Source organism: Silene latifolia, chromosome 1 (genome assembly GCF_048544455.1).
Source record: "Silene latifolia isolate original U9 population chromosome 1, ASM4854445v1, whole genome shotgun sequence".
NCBI lineage: Eukaryota > Viridiplantae > Streptophyta > Magnoliopsida > Caryophyllales > Caryophyllaceae > Silene > Silene latifolia.
This window is the reverse complement of record NC_133526.1, coordinates 10,738,033-10,757,001: the sequence shown is the minus strand read 5'-3', so window position 1 is coordinate 10,757,001 and position 18,969 is coordinate 10,738,033. Positions and strand designations below refer to the sequence as shown.

The 18,969-nt window shown below is 37.9% G+C and overlaps 2 protein-coding genes across 2 annotated transcripts; one reads left to right on the top strand and one right to left on the bottom strand.

Annotated features, from left to right (window-relative positions):
- Positions 1-1,088: 1,088 nt before the first annotated feature.
- LOC141598339 (sister-chromatid cohesion protein 3) lies at positions 1,089-12,408 on the top strand. The gene is made up of 22 exons (XM_074418125.1): positions 1,089-1,314; positions 1,406-1,562; positions 2,489-2,601; positions 2,740-2,832; positions 2,958-3,121; positions 3,204-3,440; positions 4,089-4,233; positions 4,365-4,543; positions 4,637-4,782; positions 4,864-4,985; positions 5,141-5,314; positions 7,365-7,526; positions 7,615-7,815; positions 7,904-8,041; positions 8,137-8,337; positions 8,467-8,611; positions 9,175-9,281; positions 9,418-9,555; positions 10,036-10,301; positions 10,384-10,508; positions 11,307-11,608; positions 12,112-12,408. The coding sequence occupies exons 1-21, from the start codon at positions 1,270-1,272 to the stop codon at positions 11,573-11,575; spliced, it is 3,327 nt and encodes a 1,108-aa protein (XP_074274226.1). The 5' UTR covers positions 1,089-1,269; the 3' UTR covers positions 11,576-11,608; positions 12,112-12,408.
- A 4,103-nt stretch (positions 12,409-16,511) lies between these two features.
- Positions 16,512-17,718, bottom strand: LOC141636627 (uncharacterized). The gene is made up of 2 exons (XM_074446754.1): positions 17,089-17,718; positions 16,512-16,694 (listed from the first exon to the last, which is right to left on the bottom strand). Exons 1-2 carry the CDS (start codon positions 17,716-17,718, stop codon positions 16,512-16,514), a joined length of 813 nt encoding a protein of 270 aa, XP_074302855.1.
- Positions 17,719-18,969: the final 1,251 nt, after the last annotated feature.

Genomic DNA, 18,969 nt, shown 5'->3' with positions numbered 1-18,969 from the left:
CAAGCCCTCAGTTCGTTCATTGTTGCAGGAGAGGCCGAGAGGAACGATAAAGGCAAGAAGGGTTCAACTCAAGACATTGTTCTACAAGCCACGGGTGGTAACGATACTTGCTCTGGAATTACACCCGGAACAAGGTTATTAATTTTATTTTAACAATTTGAAATTTTATGATATATACGGCATCTTTGAATTTGTTAGTTAAAAATAAGAAATAGTTAATCATCAAAACAAAATACGAAGTATTATTTATCGATCCATGTACTTCATTGTATATGGGCTTATTAGCGCACACACTAATTTCACCAATAAATCATATAAACTTTGATATTCTGATGTTACGCTAAGCTGTGTTAAAGTAGATTATTAAATTATATTTCTTTATTCGGGATGTAAAGTTTTTTATGTATGCAAATTTTATTTACAATAGTATTACGTTATTTCCTCTTAAACCATTACATTTGAACACGTATTTGAAATAAGTGTAAATATTAACTATGTGGATCGTTGATTTAAACCAACTAGATAATTACCAAAAAAAAAAAAAAAAAAAATCATCCAAAATCATTAATACTGACCCAAATACATACCCGTGCAATTTTGCACGGGTTTAAAACTAGTTGAATAAAAAAGTATTGCAAAAATAAACACTAGAGCTGACAAACAAATCCGACCTATAAAGGCGGACCTGACAAATGAAATTGGCCAGAACTACAACCCCCGAAGCCGAATGTGACCAGAAACACAATTTGACCCGACCTGATCGACACATGACCCGAAACCCAGAACTAAACTGACCCGGATGATCTAACCCGAAACCACCCAACCGGAATATCCTCCGGTAAAATATAACACTAGTTGAACAAAAAAGACTTGAAATGACTAATTTAAAATCAAATTTTATATTGTTTACGCTAAAATAAAGAATCGGTCAATATTAAATCAAAAATAAGTAAACACTACAAGCTTATTTTCTCTTGTAATCAAACCCGAATTTGACCCGAACCCAAAATAACCCGACTTATTTGACCCAAAAATAACCGAGCCAACACAGACTTGACCCGAAATGATCCAAGCCGACCCGAAAATGTATAGATTTTTTTTGGGTGTTAAAAATTGGGAAAATTGGCGGGAGGTTATAGTATCAATCGCACAATCACCTAAATCTCTAATAATTTTCCCTTTTTAATTCACTAATCACTTGTTCTTGTTCTTCCCTTTCACCATTTGAAAACCTAATTATTATCTTCCATTGTACAATCCGCGGAAGCCATGGATGAAACTGCTCAACCTTTGGATGCTTCACTACGTCGCTCGGTTAGTTTACTCCTTCTCTCCGCTGTAATCTCTTTCACTTCAATGTATTTTACTGTTATTTAATTTCTGCTTTAATGGCGGATTTGAGCAGAAAAGGACGAGAGTTACCAAGTCAACCTTTGTGGACGCCGATACTCGATCGAGTGAAAGCGCCGACGATTTTGCTGAAGATTTTGAGGAAGTTCGTCCTAAACCTAAACGCGCCCGCGCTGTCGATTCACCTCCGAATCATGACCTTACCTTGATTGGTAATTCAATTAGGGTTCTTATTTCGTCGTCTTTTTAGTTGAATTTGTTGCTTTCAATTACTCTTTGAATTGGCCTGTTTCAACAGCCTGTTTCGGTTGAAACTAGGGGAAGTTATTATGGAGTAAAGTAGGTTTTGTAAATAAACATGTTCAATTACCGATCTTGTTTTCGTAGTTTGCTTGCGAAGCGATGGTGTTTTATTTGCTATTTGCGTTACGCGCTCCAAATTGTTCCTGTTAAGAAAGTGCCAAGTGATTGCATTGTGTATTGGTGAAAAACATGATTTTCTTAATTTTCGGCAATTAAATTTGGTATTAATGTTGCATTTGACATTGCAATTTAACGAGTACTTTGTAAAAATACAAAAGCCATTGGGATTTATAGGAACATTTTTATCAATTTTCAAACTGTGTGTTACTTTAAGTGGCGGTCTTACATGAGGAAGGAGCCTTATTTGATCTGACTTGACAATATAGCGAGAGGTTACTACTGTGATTTTCCTCACACGCAAAGGGGAGTGTAACACGGGAGGGACGTCAGTTGTAGTAGCGCTTTTGTTTTTGTTGGATTGCTTGTAATACAATTTTGCTGGAGCTATTTCACTAGTGACTAGTCTGACTACCTATTTGGCTGGGATTTGAAGCATTTGGTTGAGCCTACTTACGAGTTGTGCATTGAAGTAGTATGCTTGGAATAATCAATTGTTCGTGAATTAACGTGCTGGCTTATCTGATAGTTCCTATGTTGTGGGGAGAGTAGTTGCAGCTCTCCTAGCTGGTATGATAGATATTTGATATTTGGTAAGTTGGTCAAATTGTAAAATGAATATATACAATATTGTCCGTATGAATGCTTTTCCTGCAAAAAACTTGTCCCAACGTGTCAATTTCTACTTTTGTTTTAACAAAATTTAGTTGTTTTGCAGAGGCCATTAAAGGGAGCAGGAAGAATATCCCTCCACTTGTCAAATTTTGGGTAGAGCGCTATGAAAAGGATCCAAAGCCAGCAATGCTAGACCTTCTGGCCATGCTATTTGAGGTAATTAAGTAAATTGTCACTGGAAGTTCTGCAATTTGAATTCTATTGGCTAACTTAAAGATTATTGAGAAGCTTTGAAAGAAATTTATGTTATCGATGATGTTGCAAAGTTATTCATGAAGTTTCTTTTTTCTTCAGTCATGCGGTGCGAAGTATCACATTGAAGGAGATCCTTTTGAGGAGCTTGATGTTGACAATGTAGTCCTGGCTTTGGTTAATCTCGCACGGAAGGTATCTATGATTTTTCTTCAACTTCATGCAGTTGTAGAAGCTTAAGTTTCTGCTGTGTGATTGCACTTGAGTGCTCTTCGTCTCTTTCCATTGGTTTGTTTAACACTCATGTAATCAATCATCAGGGTGAAGTTGAGGATTATCAAAGCTCAAAAAAGAAGGATTTCAACAATCTCAAAGATAACATTGTTTACTTTTGGGATAATTTAGTGGTTGAATGTCAAAATGGCCCAATGTTTGATGGGGTTTTGCTTGAGAAGTGCACAGACTATGTAATTGCTATATCCTGGTCAGCTACCTTACACTGTAAAGCTTTTTCTTGATAAATTTTAGCTCCTTGATACCCATGACTCATTGACTTCACATTTCAGCACTCCACCACGAATCTTTCGCCAGGTCGCTTCATTGATTGGCCTTCAGCTTGTCACATCATTCATCACCGTTGCAAAAATGCTTGGATCTCAGCGTGAAACTACACAGAGGCAGTTAAATACTGAGAACAAGAAAAGAGCAGAGGGTCCTCGAGCGGAGTCTCTCAACAAGAGACTGATGACAACTCATGAAAAAATAACAATGATTGAGGAGCTGATGGACAAGATATTTAAGGGGTAAAATTGTTTGTTGCTTTCTCAAATGTTTTTCCAACTGGTAACACCAAATACATACATTCATTAGGTTTTTGTTTTATGGGCAATATCTCCTGAGCTGACCAACGTACACGTGAGTTGAGTAGGCAATTGTGGCAAAAAATGGAAGGATGAACTTGTACCATAAAGATATCGGTTAAAGTTGTTGACATTAGAACCTTTCAAATCTTTCAGCTTCGGTTATGCTTTTTCTTGGGCCTTTATTTGAGAGAGGGGAGGAGGGGATCGGGAGGACTTAGAAATGTTAAATGTGCTTCCCACCAGGTAGCTTTATACAGTTGTCTGTATTATACTATGGCACATGTTATTAATTTAACTTATGCAAGTGTGCTCAATGATATCTGATCTCCTTATGAGTGAGAGATTAGTGAGTTGGTGGCTTTCCTTTCTATATTGGAAACCTTTCAATTTATTGTTGATGTCTTTTACACCTATTTCTGTGTTTTGAGGTAGGAAACTTCTCAATTGTTGTACTGCACGTGTTAACTACTTGATACCTGTGCTAATCTAGTTTTTTAATGAGCAGCTAGTTTTACGTCGCTTCATGTGCTTACGTTTTTAACAAAATTCATGCTCATTGTTTGATAATCAGCTGAATGTTGTTTGTAGACTATTTATGCATCGTTATCGAGACATTGATCCCATAATCCGGATGTCCTGTATACAATCATTGGGTGTCTGGATCTTGTCATACCCTTCGTTGTTCCTCCAGGATCGATACCTTAAGTATCTTGGGTGGACTTTGAGTGACAAGGTATGCACTGGTATTTTCTGATAGGTTACCTTATTGCAGTGGAAGAAACTGATTTCTTCAAGTGTTAATTTGAATGTGCTACTGAAATGTTTTCTTTCTCTCTCCTTGTTATGGACTTGATATGAATCTAGAGTGCTGCTGTGAGAAAAGCTTCCATCGGTGGGTTGCAGAGCCTTTACGAAGTGGATGATAATTTGCCATCCCTTGATCTTTTTACGCAGAGATTCTCCAACAGGATGATTGATCTTGCTGATGACATTGATGTCTCAGTGGCTGTATGTGCCATTGGACTTGTTAAGCACTTGCTAAGGTATCTATTGAATCATTTGGTAGAGAACTCCATCTCTCATTTTTAGCTTTGAACCGAAGCCTTGTTGTGGTTACATTCTTGTTGCCCTTCCAGGCATCAGCTTTTAAAAGATGACGACTTAGGCCCCTTGTATGATCTGCTTGTCGTTGAACCTCCAGAAATCAGACGTGCAATAGGAGAGCTGGTCTATGATCACTTGATTGAACAGAAATCGAACAGTTCACAGTCTCGCTCAAAAGGTTTATATCCAATAGATTCAGTTTCTTGCAAGTATGTGTAGGGGACTTATTTGTTAACTGTGGTGGCATGTTTTGCTGCAGACACATCGTCATCTCTGGTTACGATTAGTAGATTGTTACAAATCCTGAGAGAATTTTCAACTGATCCTATTTTGATAACATATGTCATTGATGACGTCTGGGAGTACATGAATGCCATGAAAGTAAGTTCTGGAGATCAATTGAATGTTCGCTTTCTTAATGTGTCCATGTCCCTACTTTTTTTTTTAAAGCTTTTACATTGTCACATACATGTCCCTTCTATATACTCGGTGAATAAGAAGGTAAATACTCTTTTCTCTCTGATGTATGTTTGTAGGACTGGAAGTGCATAATTTCTACACTGTTGAATGAAAATCCATCAATTGAGCTTACTGAAACTGATGCAACAAACTTGATCCGACTTCTTTGTGCGTCTATTAAGAAGGCTGTTGGAGAAAGGATCGTACCCGCTACTGATAATCGAAAACAATACTATACAAAGGCTCAAAAGGTATTCTATGTGTTGCAAGTCATCCTTATCACATAATATTCTACGTGTTTTTTAATGGAGCTGCATTATATCTCTTTTGTTGAAGGAGGTGGCCGGGGGGATAGTTATGTAGGAATATACTTGTACTTGAAAGGACAAAAAGGGGTTGTCACACACGTTTTATTATATGTGGGCAGTGTCATTGCATCTCAAACACCTTGTGGAAGTCTCTAAGGTAACTAACTCACTGCAACCATATTTTGAGGCGGTACCAGCCACATTTATGGCACACCAACCCAAGATAATATGTAAATTGAGTTATTCAGCACCTCTTGTTTCTTATTTCGCATTATGAAATCTAAGTTCTAAGTCCTGAAATTGTCCCTTGATTTTGTGACTGGCTACCTTGTTTACAATCATGTATGATTACTATCTCGACACTGAAGGAGAGTTTGACCTGAACTTATAAAACTACCACTAGCACAGTATTTGCTCCTTTTGCCTTTTGGTACATCTTGTTAGAGCGAAATTCCCGGGATTCATTTTGAAATGTGTGTTAAGTCAAAAGTGTACTCAGCCAATTCAACTTAAGCGCATTGGTGCCTTTTCTTAAGCTCTCCATCAGCAATGGTCAATGGTTAATATTCAAAGCCGCTTTCCATTGAGAGGAAACAAGGGTGTCGGTAATGATGTGAAGGACTGGAGGTGACTACCGGCTATCTCAGTCCTGCTTCACGAGACTCTTACAATTACCCAACGAATGTCCTCATTTATCTCCTTGTTGGTTCTCATGAAGACAAAAAGTCTCTTTCAATCAGGGTACCCTAAGAATCGCTAATTGTTAAAGAGCGAATTCTATCATGTCGCTTACTGAAAATACATATAAGTATGTAACACATTCTATTAGAGCGAATCACGAATCGGTAAAGGCGTATTCATAGGGAATCCGGTAACCATGCTTTCAATCTTGTACAGTTTAGGGCTGTTATTGCTAGAAGGTGAATTATACGTGGAGTAATTATGCAGAAACTCAATCTTCTGTTGTCAACATTAAGGTTTAACGTCTTTTCCAAGCTCTCTTTGTGTACAAAGGTGTCATCGAATGTACAAAGAGGTTTTCAAACAAGAAGAGGAAACAAGAAGCCAAAGAATTAGAAAATATGCAAATTTTTGAATCAGGCATCTCATTATCGCAGAATATAGAATTACAATTTTATTAGGTTGGTGGTCAACCTCTGTTGTTTCAAATCAGAGAAGGGCTGATGTTTAAATGACCCAACATTTCTCAGTGAAAGGTTTGTTTTCAAAGCGATGTATGATATGAGATCTTATTTATTTTTTCACTCATTGCGAAGGTAAAAAAGAAAGGAGGGCAGATCTGCCTTAATGCAATTGACAATCTCCGCAGCTTGCAAAAAAAAACAACTGGCCCCTGTCTTCTTAAATAGAATCTTGTACAAGTCGCAGAAGTATGATTAATTGTTTATTGATTTGGAGCATTCACATGTTAGTATCTGCTCTTCCTTTGTAAGGTCGGTATCTTTAAACCGTCCGGCCTGTGTCTGATTGTGGCTTGCATTGTTGTTGTTCAGTGAGCTGTATATTAACTTGGGGTGTGGGGGGTTGTTTTCTGGAAAGCATTGTTGTTCAGTGAGCTGTCTCTTGAAGTTCTGCACTGCTAGTCTGCAGTCTGCTAGATAGGTGGGGTTTGGTCTAGAGGAAAGCTGATTTTTAGTATTTATATTTTATGTTTGTAGCTCCCTTTAACATTATAATTTTGAGATACCATTATCTGACTGCTAGATAGCTCCAAGATGTACAAGCACAAACCCTCTCCCTTGATTCGCTACTCTCTATGAATTGGGGTGAGGACTGAGGAACAGTTGCCTTTATGGAACATATAGTGTTGTGATATCTGTAAAAAGTGAGGATAATAAAAAAGACCGGAACATGTATTCTTCAAGAAGTCCTAATTTTCATTAACAATGCAAATTCTGAATCAGTGATCTGATTGTGTCTTTGACTCTTTGTGATCAAATATATCTAAATTTCATTTTACATATATTTCTAGGAAGTTATGGAAACATCCAAGCGAGAAATTACGGTGGCAATGATGAAAAACTATGGTGAACTCTTACGTAAATATGTGGGAGACAAGACAAAAGCTCCACCGTTGGTTGAAATCTCCCTATACATGAATCTTGAGCTTTATTCTCTTAAAAGACAAGAACAGGTAACCAAGTGCCTCTTTTTTCGTTTTATTTGTGTTATTTAATAAAGTAATTTTAGTTCCTGAACTGAAAAATTCCTTCTTTGTCCAGAATTTTAAGACCGTGCTTCAGCTCATGAAGGAGACATTTTTCAAGCATGGTGACAAGGACACTCTTCGGACATGTGTAAAAGCTATGAACTTCTGTTCAGTTGAGAGTAAAGGAGAACTTCAAGAATTTGCCAACAACAAACTCAAGGAACTCGAGGATGAACTTTTATCAAAACTCAAGATAGCTATGAAAGAAGTGGCGGTATTTCTCTTTCTAAGTAATTTTTTTTCTTTTTTTTAACGGGCCTATTTACTTAATGTCACAAATTCGTACTTATTGTTGACTACAGGATGGTGATGATGAATATCCTCTTCTTGTGAACCTGAAAAGACTGTACGAGCTTCAGTTGTCAAAATCTGTGCCTATAGATAGCTTATATGACGAGTTCACCTCTATGCTTGAAGGTTTTAGGAATGTGGATGAGGAAGTATGTTTAAACCCTAGCAGCAATAAACTTTGTTAGTTTACTTCAGTTGCTGCCGTCTGTTTCTTAATTGTAGTATCATTTGTTGCCTTTAACAGGTGAGCAGTTTCCTGCTGCTTAACATGTTTCTGCACATCAATTGGGCTCTGTACTCTGTAGTGAACTCTGAATCTGTATCAGAAGGGGCTATCTCTTCTTTGCTCTCTAGACGTGATATTTTGTTTAAGCAGTTGGATTACTTTCTGCCGCCTTCTCAAATCCAACCAGAGATAAAGCTTGGAAATCAGCTTGCTTGCAGAGTAAGCTCCTTTAACCATTACTATTTTTATCTTTCTAATGAGTGCAGATGTTTTGATGTAGCATCTATGTAAAATGCTTTAGATGGAAGTGTGTTTGACTGTGTAACTGAATTCCATATTTGTTGCTAGGTTTGTACAATGCTCGCTGAGCTCTGGTGTGTATTCAAAAAATCCCGGTTCACATCTACAGCCCTGGAAGTCCTGGGGTTTTGTCCAGAACAGTCCATGGTTGTGAAATTTTGGACTCTATGTTCGCAGCAGCTTGATATATCGAGTACGTAATCTCTTGCTCAAAATAGGTCAAAATCTTCATTAGTTTAATGTATTTGTTTTTGGGCTTTGATGGATTGGGGTTATATGCAAGTAATACAAGTTGTTGAAGGACGCAGGGAATACACTACCAAACAATGGCAATTTGATGTATGTGTGATAGGCTGGGTGCTTTTGACTTAGATAGCGTAGTTCTTAATTATACTTGTTGCACGAAGAGGGGTTTGGAAATAATATACCCCGGCACTAGAAGCTATTTACGTAAGAGCCGTGCATGTTCCCTTCTTATAACGACACCATTATCTGAGTGCTTCAAAGGCTTGCCTATGGTGGGATAAAGGGTGAGATGTCTGGTGTATGAAAGCTTTTCCACGTGCTGAGAGCATGGAGAGCTTTGTATGTTACTATCCATTTGAAAAAAAAATTAAGCGGAAAGATACTCTGCCTTTTGTACAACTAAATTGAGCCACCAGTTCTTCTGTTTCTAATTGAAAAGATAATGGAATATAACATGAAGCGGATCATTTTGATTGTGAACTTGACTCATGTAAATATACTCTCTTTCAGATGAAACGGAAGATGAAGATGTCAACCGGGAGTATGTAGAAGACACAACTCGTGATGCAGTTATGATTGCAGCTGGAAAGCTTGTTACTGGTGATGTTATTCCGCTGGTAAAGGACTTTGTCGATCTTATCACTGCTTCTAGTCATCTAACTTTTTTTTAAGCTTGTAGAAATGGAAATCGCACGCGTATCATAAATTATCTTGTAAAATGAATTTCCTGGTGGATTGGCAATGTTGATGTAGGAGTACCTTGCACCTGAGATTGTCTCTCATTTTGTGATGCACGGAACCAATATCGCTGAGGTGGTTAAGCAGCTTATTGTTGTTCTTCGGAAAAAAGATGTAGACATTTTCGCTCTCTCTCTCGAAGCGCTGAAAAGGGTAAGTCATTACTCAGCTGTTTCTGAACTGAGTTTTACCATCCATATGTCATTAGCCTGCTCCACTTTTCTTTCGGATCAGTCCTTCACTATTGGCAGTCTTTCATTTTGTATGAAGATGTCATATGTAGAACCTCTCTAGAAGTGTTGTGGAAATTACATGTTTGTGGGGAATGAGAAGGCAGAAAAGAGCTGGAGATGAAGTAAGCTTTCAATAAAATGCATAAAAAGGTTGAGAATTTGGATTAATGAAATAAAGCAAAAGTTTATAGAGTTAGAGAAACTCATTGTAATATGTCATTTCGTAAAGCTAATTCTTGGTCTGTATATATCTGATACTCTGATGCATGGTCAAACACGATGCAGTTAAGAGTCTCGACTGGTGATTTGTTTTTTTTTTCATTCGCAAATAGGGGAACATTGTTTGTGCATAAGCAAATATTATTTGTTCGCTAATAGTCATTTTCTGTTATATTGGCAGGCACATTATCGTCATATGGCCCAACAATCTAAAATTGGTGACAACTCTTCTGTGAACAAGTCTTTCAACGATTTGAAGGAACTTGCCGTTCACCTATCAGGAACAATTGTTGGTGCTATTAGAAGTAAGCATAGATCAGATATCCTTAAAATTGTGAAGGATGGCATAGACTATGCGTTTGTAGATGTTCCCAAGAAGCTATCGTTCTTGGTAGGTGCTGTGCTACCTTTCATCGGGAAACTTCCTCTTGTTGATCTTCCTGACCTGTAAGTGATTTCTTTTACGACTTCAAGTTATTTCCGACTAGTAATTATAACCTAATATATGTGTGTACTTTGGCTCCTGTAGCTTGAAAAACATCCAAGGACGTACAGATAATATAAACACAGATGAGGACCCTAGTGGCTGGCGTCCCTATCACATATTTGTTGAGACCCTGAAAGATAGATGTGCAAAGATGGAAGGATTTGCAGGTTCTTTTGTGCTATTTTTTACTTTATTTTTCAAGTTACACTATAAGTGAGATGTGTTTGAGCATTATGTGAGATTCGTAATTTAAGGATTTGCAGCTTATCCTCTCTCTAGCTATGCATTAGTTGCCAAGAAACCTTATAAATCCCCACATTTACATCTTTAGCATTGTTACAAGAGATGCATTATGTTTATCTCAGATGCACGAGTCTGGAATCTACATGAATTCGTTCCATGACTATCTCCTGCAACCGGAGTGTTCCCTTCACCTTTGTATAATACCATAATGTGTAGCAGTATAAGTTCATCATTGCTTCATTGTCGCCTTCTCTGTGCTACCTTTTTATCAGTTTTTCAGTTTCATAGTTTTTGATTCCCAAATCTGCATGTTAGGATGCCCTTTTCTTCGTTTTTTTCCCCATGTAAATCTACCATTCTATGGCAGATTTGCTGCAAGCTTACAGGCACTGCTATAGGAAATTGTGCTTTGTACTTGCGAGACTTTCCCAGTTTTGTAGTCGCATCTGACCCATTAGGCAGTTGGCAGAAACTTGAGAGTTCGATATCTGGGTAGACTGTCTTTTCAGTAGAGATGAGTGAACTTTTCTTAATTAGACTGTAACCTCCTGAAAACAGTAGCCTCTTTAACCATCTTTCTGTCATTAACAACATTTAGTGGAAGTGTTATTCCGAAAAAGCATTTTGTTTAGTGCTAGGCGTTTATTCTTTTCTATTTGACTCTTTAAACTATGATTTGTCTTAGACATACCCTGTGTTGATGTTACGGAATGTGATTCCAGGTGCTGATGAGAAAGAAGGATCTTCTGTGAGACGAGGCCGCCGACCCAAACAACGTAACATGCGGGGAAAGAAGTTGTTTGATGAGCAAAGTTCGAGTGAGGAAGAGGATGCAATTGGGTCATCTGACCAAGAAGCACCAGATGAGGAAGATGAACAGGAGGAAGATGATGTTGCGTTGATCAATGTCATTAAATCGTCATCCAAGTTGAGGTCTAAAAAGGTGTCTAGGCCAGAAAACAGTGGCAATGACCGATCTGGAGATGAGTAACCAGAGAGTATTCAACACCCTCTATAACTCCAGGTACAGGATGGGCCTTTTCCTTTTCCTTTTTTTTTTTTTTTTTTTTTTTTAAGATGAAATAAAGCTTTTTGGAGTGGGAAGAGAATTTGAAAAATGAGCAAAACATTAGAGCAAACTGATAGGAGAATATTTTACAAGATTTGGCTTGATCGGAACCTTCAAATCTGAATGTTATAATTATCAAGGTCATTTTTAGCGGTGCTTTTTGAAGTGAAGAAGCCAAAATGTTAATATAACCGACTTATAATCCCATGGTATTTTAAGGGCCTTAGAGCATAGTGTCATCCGAATTATTGGAGAGAAAAACAAAAGAGCTTCATTGGGTGCTCAATTTAGGCTTTTGTGTCACAAAAGGTCGAAAAGTACACCCTCCTAATCCCTATCTCCACCAAACCCAATGCATGTATCAATCATAGGATTAATGGATTGGTCTCAAATGTGAGACCGTCTCATATATATGTAATTGTTTGTGGTCTTTTGCATCTGATTTGCTATTTCTGCAGGTCAATTGGAGTTTGCAACTGATTCCAGGGGATAATCTAATTTTGGATGGTTACATGCAGTAGCGCATCTGTAGTGATTTATGTAGATATAAGTGCTAGCTTTGTTTTATTATCTATTGACAGCGTTTTCTTTTGTCTTGATTGCGGAATCTTAGCACGAAATGATCAATGTAATGTGAATGTAGGATTATTGTAAAAAGCATGTAAATTTCGGCATAAAAGTTGTGTTTAATCTTGAATTTATTCGGACATTCTTGCATAACTTTGCGCAGGACGTGCTCAATTTGGCTGAGGTCATACTTTTTTTTTTTTTTTGAAACCCAACAGGATAAAAATAAATTAACCAACGAAACGAGCATCTACCTCAGCAGCGTTCCCACCCACACAGTTTTCCCAACTACAATCGGTAAGACATGCGCAAGAGTGTGTGCTAACTCATTATTCTTCCTACTTGTATGTGACCAAGCAATTGAACTAGACAAAGAACAAACACTAAAAGGGAGAACATCAATCGCAGAAATTATATTGGAATAACTTTCATTGTGACATTTCCTTGTCTTATTCACCCTCTCTTTAGAAAAGGGCGGCGTTCACATTGAGCTGTCACTGTCATCAGAATCACTTTCTTCACTTCTTGATATATATTCATCGACATATATTTTAAGACCTGGAATATATTTCTTAACCATACGTGGATGTCTATCAACTCTGAACCTTGGGTGGTCATGATGATTGATAATGGGCCACTATGAAAGACATGTAGCATTTCTCTGATTTCTTGAACAAACTTCTGAGGATACGTGTCTGTATGATGCCAATTTGTTGTGAGTAAGCAAAATAACCTTCCATCCACGGTAGATTCTTTTACTTCATTGAGAGCCGCTAGTTCACGTGTTCGTGTGCTGAAATGCTTTTCTTTAGATAATGATCCCTTATATCCTGCCCTGACTGAGTGTCGTATCTTCGTTGCACCTGGATTCCATTGCCTTCTTGGACCGGGAAGATAGTAATTTTGAAGGTGATAAATATTGTATGGCCTTCTTTCTCTCGGATACTTTCTTGCCACCAAGTGGGATTTTGGAACAAGGTTAACCATTTATACAGTAGCTTGTGTAATGAGGCTTCCTTCTGGTTAAAAGACATTTTGCCAAATACTGTAACATTGGACCTTTTTCTATGAGCACCCCAATAGTGTATAATTCAGCAAGATACCAGAGCAGGAGATAGGCTTCACAGGGAAATTTGCTATAATGGCTTGGATTTAGGCTGATAGTGGTGAGGAACGGATACATCGGATGGAAAGGTAGACCAAGAAGGGGGCCTTCATCTAACCCATATCTATAGACGTATAAGATAAGGAGTTTATGAAGGGTTTCAATGCCTCTGGTGGTTAGGACTTTTTTGAGAATTTCTTGTAAAACTTGAGGTATACGACGTACCAAAGATTTCAGGGACTCTTCATCTGATTGTGCAGGATTGAACATATAAATCATAGGGTTGATTGAGGAAATTTGACGTTATGTTCTTGACAGGAAATCTGGAAGGAAATTATCTTTTCCTTTTATATGTTTGACATCAAACTTCCATTGAGAAAAAACCACTTGCCGTCAAATGAGTAGCCGTGTGTTTGGGGAAGAGTTTTCTGCTTAAATTGTATCATTTCTGGGAATGATGACATGTTCATTTCTATCAGGAAATGTTGCCCGATAAGATGGAATTCGAATTTTTCAATACCTCTTTTGACTGCAAGAATCTCCTTGTAAGTTGAGTGGTAATGTTTTTCACTTTCTTTGAAAGCTCCGCTCTTATATCCACATATCCGCCTATTGCCTTTCTCGTCTTCTTCAAGTAGGATAGCACCCCAATAACAATCACTTGCATCTGTTTGTAGAATTCTTTTTCCTTTTAAAGGGATTGTTAATGCTGAGAGAGTTTTTGTAATACGTTTTAACTCTCTTATGTCTTCTGTGCATTCTTGGTTCCAAGGAGCAACAGTTTTCTTCAACTGGGCTGATAATATTGACTTGTGCTTTGCTAGGTCATGAATAAAATCTGCCATATAATTAACAATACCAAGAAATTGCTGGATTTGTTTGTATGTGAGCTTTTCATCTGGGAACTCCTCAAGTTGGGTAGCGATATGAGGTTGAAGATGGTATTGGCCTTTGGAGATATTCATTCCAAGAAAATCTATTTCTGTTTCTCCGACGACCATCTTTTTCTTGAAAGCATTATCCCATATTGTTGGACAATATCATGAAACTTTATTATCAGGGCTGAGTGCGAATCAATATCCGTAGAAAATAAGAGAATATCATCTATGTAGACCAAGGCGTCGGTGAGGATGGGTTTAAAGATTTTGATCATTGCTTTCTGGAATAAGGATGGAGCTGTTTTCAACCCAAATGGCATAACCTTCCATTGGTAATGTCGGTCAGGAATGCAGAAACCGGTTTTTGGCCTCTCTTCTGGTTTAATTCCTAATTGCCAAAATCCAGCTTTAAGATCAAATTTTGAAAATAGTTTTGCTTGGGGTAATTTTTGGAAAAGAACCTCTCTTTTTGGTAGTGGAAACTTGTCATCTGTAAGGAAATGGTTAAGAGGTTGGTAATTGATGATCAACCACAATTTTCCACGTACTTGTTCTGCTCTTTTGTTGACATAAAATGCTTCACAAGCCCATGGGGAAGTTGTTGGCTCAATTAGGTTTTCTTTTTGTAGCTGGTCAATTTCTTGGAGGGCTAGAGTGTAATGATCTGGGTTCATTCCTATATGACTCGCCTTTGTTGGGTTGACATCCTCATTCTTTTTAAATGACAAAGTGATAAAGAATTCAGGATTTTGCCATAATGGAGAGGAGCATTTTGTGAGAAATTCAGAGTGGGACTTTGCACATGAGGTTTTGGCTATGCTATCTCTTATGGGATGAAGGATTTCATAAGAATAAAGGCGAGGGGTTGATGTCCGTGGCAACAAATGATTTTTGTGTTTTAGGCCTTTTGGATGCCATGATACTCTTTTAAGACTGTGTAGGACATCAAAACCAAGTATAAAGTCTTTTCCAAGAAGATCAGACCCATATACTTTAGTTTTGAGTGTGTAACCCGGAAATAGTTGAATGTAGATCGGCTTACTCTTAAGAGATATATAGAAAACATGTCCATTTGCTGCCTTAAATGCTACAGAGCATGCCTCCCAATGTGATGATGGGAGAATACTCGGTTTGATTATGGAAGATGCAAAGACCCGAGATCAAAGTATGCAATAACAGGTATTGGTTTGTCATATTTATTTGGAAAAATGTAGATTTTTGCATTTGGGGAAGGCTGAAAGGGATAAGTTGGAATAATGTCATTTTGTGGTTCTGCTTTACAGGCTTCTATGGGACAAAGATCAAACCTAACAAATTGATCGGTAATACCTTCATCATAGTTAGAGTCTTGGTCTGACTCCTCAGATGAATCCTCCCCAGGTTCCATTCCCATTGCCAAAATGGTGTTATCTGTTGGTTCATCATCAAGGGAGAAGATGGACTCAACATCGGCATCATTAATATCTTCAATTTGTGCCAGATATCCCATAAGATTCTTTCTTTTCTTTTTGTTTAGGCAATCTTTTGCATAATGCCCTTTCTTTTTGCAAATATAGCACCGATCTGATTTCTTGAACCCTCTCTGTTTTTTCTTTCTGAAAAATTTCCATTTCTTTTTGTAACCTCTGTGTTTTCTTCCTTCTGAGGATGTGCATCCACATTTTTTAGGTTTGCACTTAATGGAGAGCTCAAGGTGATCACATGCTTTTCCCAGAAGTTTTCCTTATTCTTGTAGTTGCTTGAAAAACTTCTGATGGTTACATAGTTTTTCAAGAGCTGCAAGCGATGTTTGATAGAGTTCTCCTAGTGTGGCAGTATTCAGGGGTATGTTTTTGAGGGAGAACTGCCTAGCGGCTTCGTTTCCCAATGGCTCTGGAAGGCAATTTAGATAAGCTTGCTTGAGATTTACATCATCCATTCCTCCAAGAGCATAAAACCGCTTGGACATTCTTTCATAATGTCGTTCAAGATCTTTTCGCATGAATGAACAACATTTCATGCTGAGGAATTCTTCTCTTGCTTGAGTCGTGTAGTGATCCCAAAGTCCCAGAAATTCATTATGGATGTTTTCAATGAAAGCGTCAACTGTGGAGGAGTGTCGGATTTGCAATTGTCTATAACCTCCAAGACTAATCCACCATTGCCGCAGACGGCCATAAAATCTTGAGACTAGTCTATCTATTACTGTTGTAAGTTGAGCTCCAGGGTAAAGAAGTTGTTCGGTACACCAGGCATGCATCTCGTAAATCTTGTCTCTCCATTTTGAGGGTGGGATATTATCAAAGGAGAAACCATGGCCTGATATATCTTAACCTTTAGGGTTCCAACCTGGTGGGGGATGAGTTTCAAGTTGTTCAGTTCCTTCTGGATTCTCTGTATCACTCTCAACGACTTCTTCAACTTGAGTTGGTTCAGCCATCATAAATTCTGGCATTAAAACCTCGTCTACTGAACATTGAGACGTAGACTTCTTTATTTTGGGATTGGCTATCTTGGTTAAAAAGAAAGAGATGGGATTATGCTATTCCATCATAAATTGTGAGGCGTCTTCTGGATTTTGAGTTGTAGAAGGTTCAGTCTGGGTTACTGTAGATGTTTTTCCTTCATCAGTTGATGTTGACTGCCTCTTTTTTTGTGACATGTCCTTCCTTCAAAAATTTTGTTGGAAGGAAAGACGATACTCCGAAAGGATTTGATTCTGGAGGTAGTATAGGAAGGGGTTGTGGATGTTTTTCAAAAGGTGGTGTATAAACTGGGTATGGAGTGAATATGTCGCAGGGCATATTTGGTGGTGTTTTTGGCGGATTTTGTAAGGAGGATAATTGTGCTTTTAGGTATTTTAATTCGGACTCTTTTTGGGAAATAATTGGAGATGCTATGGAAACTGTTGTTGCAAGTCGCAGGAGTTCTTGGTGTAATGAAGAGATCTTTTGATGTATCTCTTTTACTGCAAGATCCATGACTGTCACCTTTTTATCTAGTTGTTGCAATAGATTGTTTTGGGCTCGTGCATATTCTGATTGCCAGTTTAATGTTGCTTCTGCAGCACTTATTTGCTTTGTGGAACCATCAGGGTTTTTGATGACTGAATTTTTAATTTTCCAAGAATGTTTTGAATTTTCTTCTTCAAACTCGGTTGGTGGAAAATTTTTGTCTTGAGAAGAGGATGGACCAAACATGAAATAGTTAGGGATCTCTTTTTGTGGATTGGTAAGTTTTTCTTGGCTGGAATATTGTACATAGTACTCAAAAGTTTTTCCAGTTGGTTCTCCCAAGAGACCAATATTAGGATCCCGTGATATATATTTTTCTTTAAGGATTTGTTGTGAGGATTTTTTGTTTTTGTTTCTTTTCTTTGGATAGTCATCTTCATTTGAGTCTGTCATCATGCAATTCTCACAGTTACAGATGTCAAAGTACTTGTGTCCTGACTCATCTTTAAATACGTATATTGGATCTCCAAGAGAGTTAAAGGAATGTATAGGAATATTAAGGTAACTCTCATTTTGTTTCATATGTACAGCCCTAGATAGTATAGTATTTATTTCAGTACAGAAGATTGGTGGACACGATTTTCCATTTGGTTCTTTTTTGAAAAAGATCTCAATGGTGCCATCTTTTTGTTTGGTAATTTTGGAGTCTATGAATTGTATAGGAGTGTTAACATCATGTATTCTTTCATAATGAGTAATAAATGTACAAGAGAAAAAGGAGATAAAAGTCCATCATAACTCACAAGTTTAAGTGAGAATTTATCAAAAAAAAATTTGATAATAAAAATAAAATTTTAACCGAGTGGATATTAAAGTGAACGTTTTTTTAAAAGTAGTGCTCAAAAATAAAGTATTTATCGTTTTGAGTTGATTTTGAAACTATTTGTCAAATGGTGTTCACGGAGATTCGGATTTTGTTTTTGTTTTTGTTTGAGTTGTATCGCTAAACAAAGTGACTTGTGTAGTTATGTCAAACATTTTCGGCAATAGTATATGAGTAGCGCCACTTAATCAGAAAAATGCAGAATTTTTTTCCTACTACCATTGGTTATTACTTATTAGATTTTCATTTTCTTAACTAAGTAGCGATTTTCATCTGAGAAATGAAGAGGGCATTCCATCAAAGCAATGGGGGAGGGGGGGGGGGGGGAGTCTTTGTATTGTCATAATTAATTTTGAATATTATTTTGCTCATATTTTATAGGGTATTGCTATATTACACCCTCGTTTCACTCGTAAGCGTATGTCCCTAAGTTTTTGATGGGGCATATTCTGCACCGCTGACCAAGTCAACACATTGAGCAAGGTCAAGGATATCCACAGCAAAGTCAACGACTTAGACAGTCTAGCCGATGCAACCCATCGGCCTGTCACCTGGTCTCGGCGGACAACTAGCCGGTAGGGACACATATCCGCGTACTCATATCCAAGACCCCTCGGCCAGCCTGCCATAGGTCCATCGGCCGAGGGTAGAGCGGTCTTTCCACCTGCTAGCCACTTGGCCACTTGGCCACTACGTGACAAAAGGTGAAAGTCTATAAATACTCCTCAACCTTCATTGAGGAAAGGATCCACAAATAAACCTAATAACTATTGTTCATCTGGTAATATCTTCCTTATCTCTCTACAATACGCGTTTAGTCAAGTAACACATACTTACCTCTCTGAGTTTACTGACTTGAGCGTCGGAGTGAGTACGCTCGGCCAAAGCCGAGCCCTCAGTTTGTTCATCGTTTCAGGAGAGATCAAAGGAGGATTCAAGCAAAGACGTCA

Bases quoted from the DNA above. Each gene is read 5' to 3' on its own strand.
- LOC141598339 (XM_074418125.1), top strand. From the start codon at position 1,270: ATGGATGAAACTGCTCAACCTTTGGATGCTTCACTACGTCGCTCG. The intron at 4,544-4,636 runs GTATCTATTGAA...TTGCCCTTCCAG, and splicing joins CTTGTTAAGCACTTGCTAAG to GCATCAGCTTTTAAAAGATG. The intron at 10,509-11,306 runs GTTCTTTTGTGC...ATGTGATTCCAG, and splicing joins AAAGATGGAAGGATTTGCAG to GTGCTGATGAGAAAGAAGGA.
- LOC141636627 (XM_074446754.1), bottom strand. From the start codon at position 17,718: ATGAAACAAAATGAGAGTTACCTTAATATTCCTATACATTCCTTTAAC. The intron at 16,695-17,088 runs GTTTCCATAGCA...TTTTTAACCAAG, and splicing joins TCCTGCGACTTGCAACAACA to ATAGCCAATCCCAAAATAAA.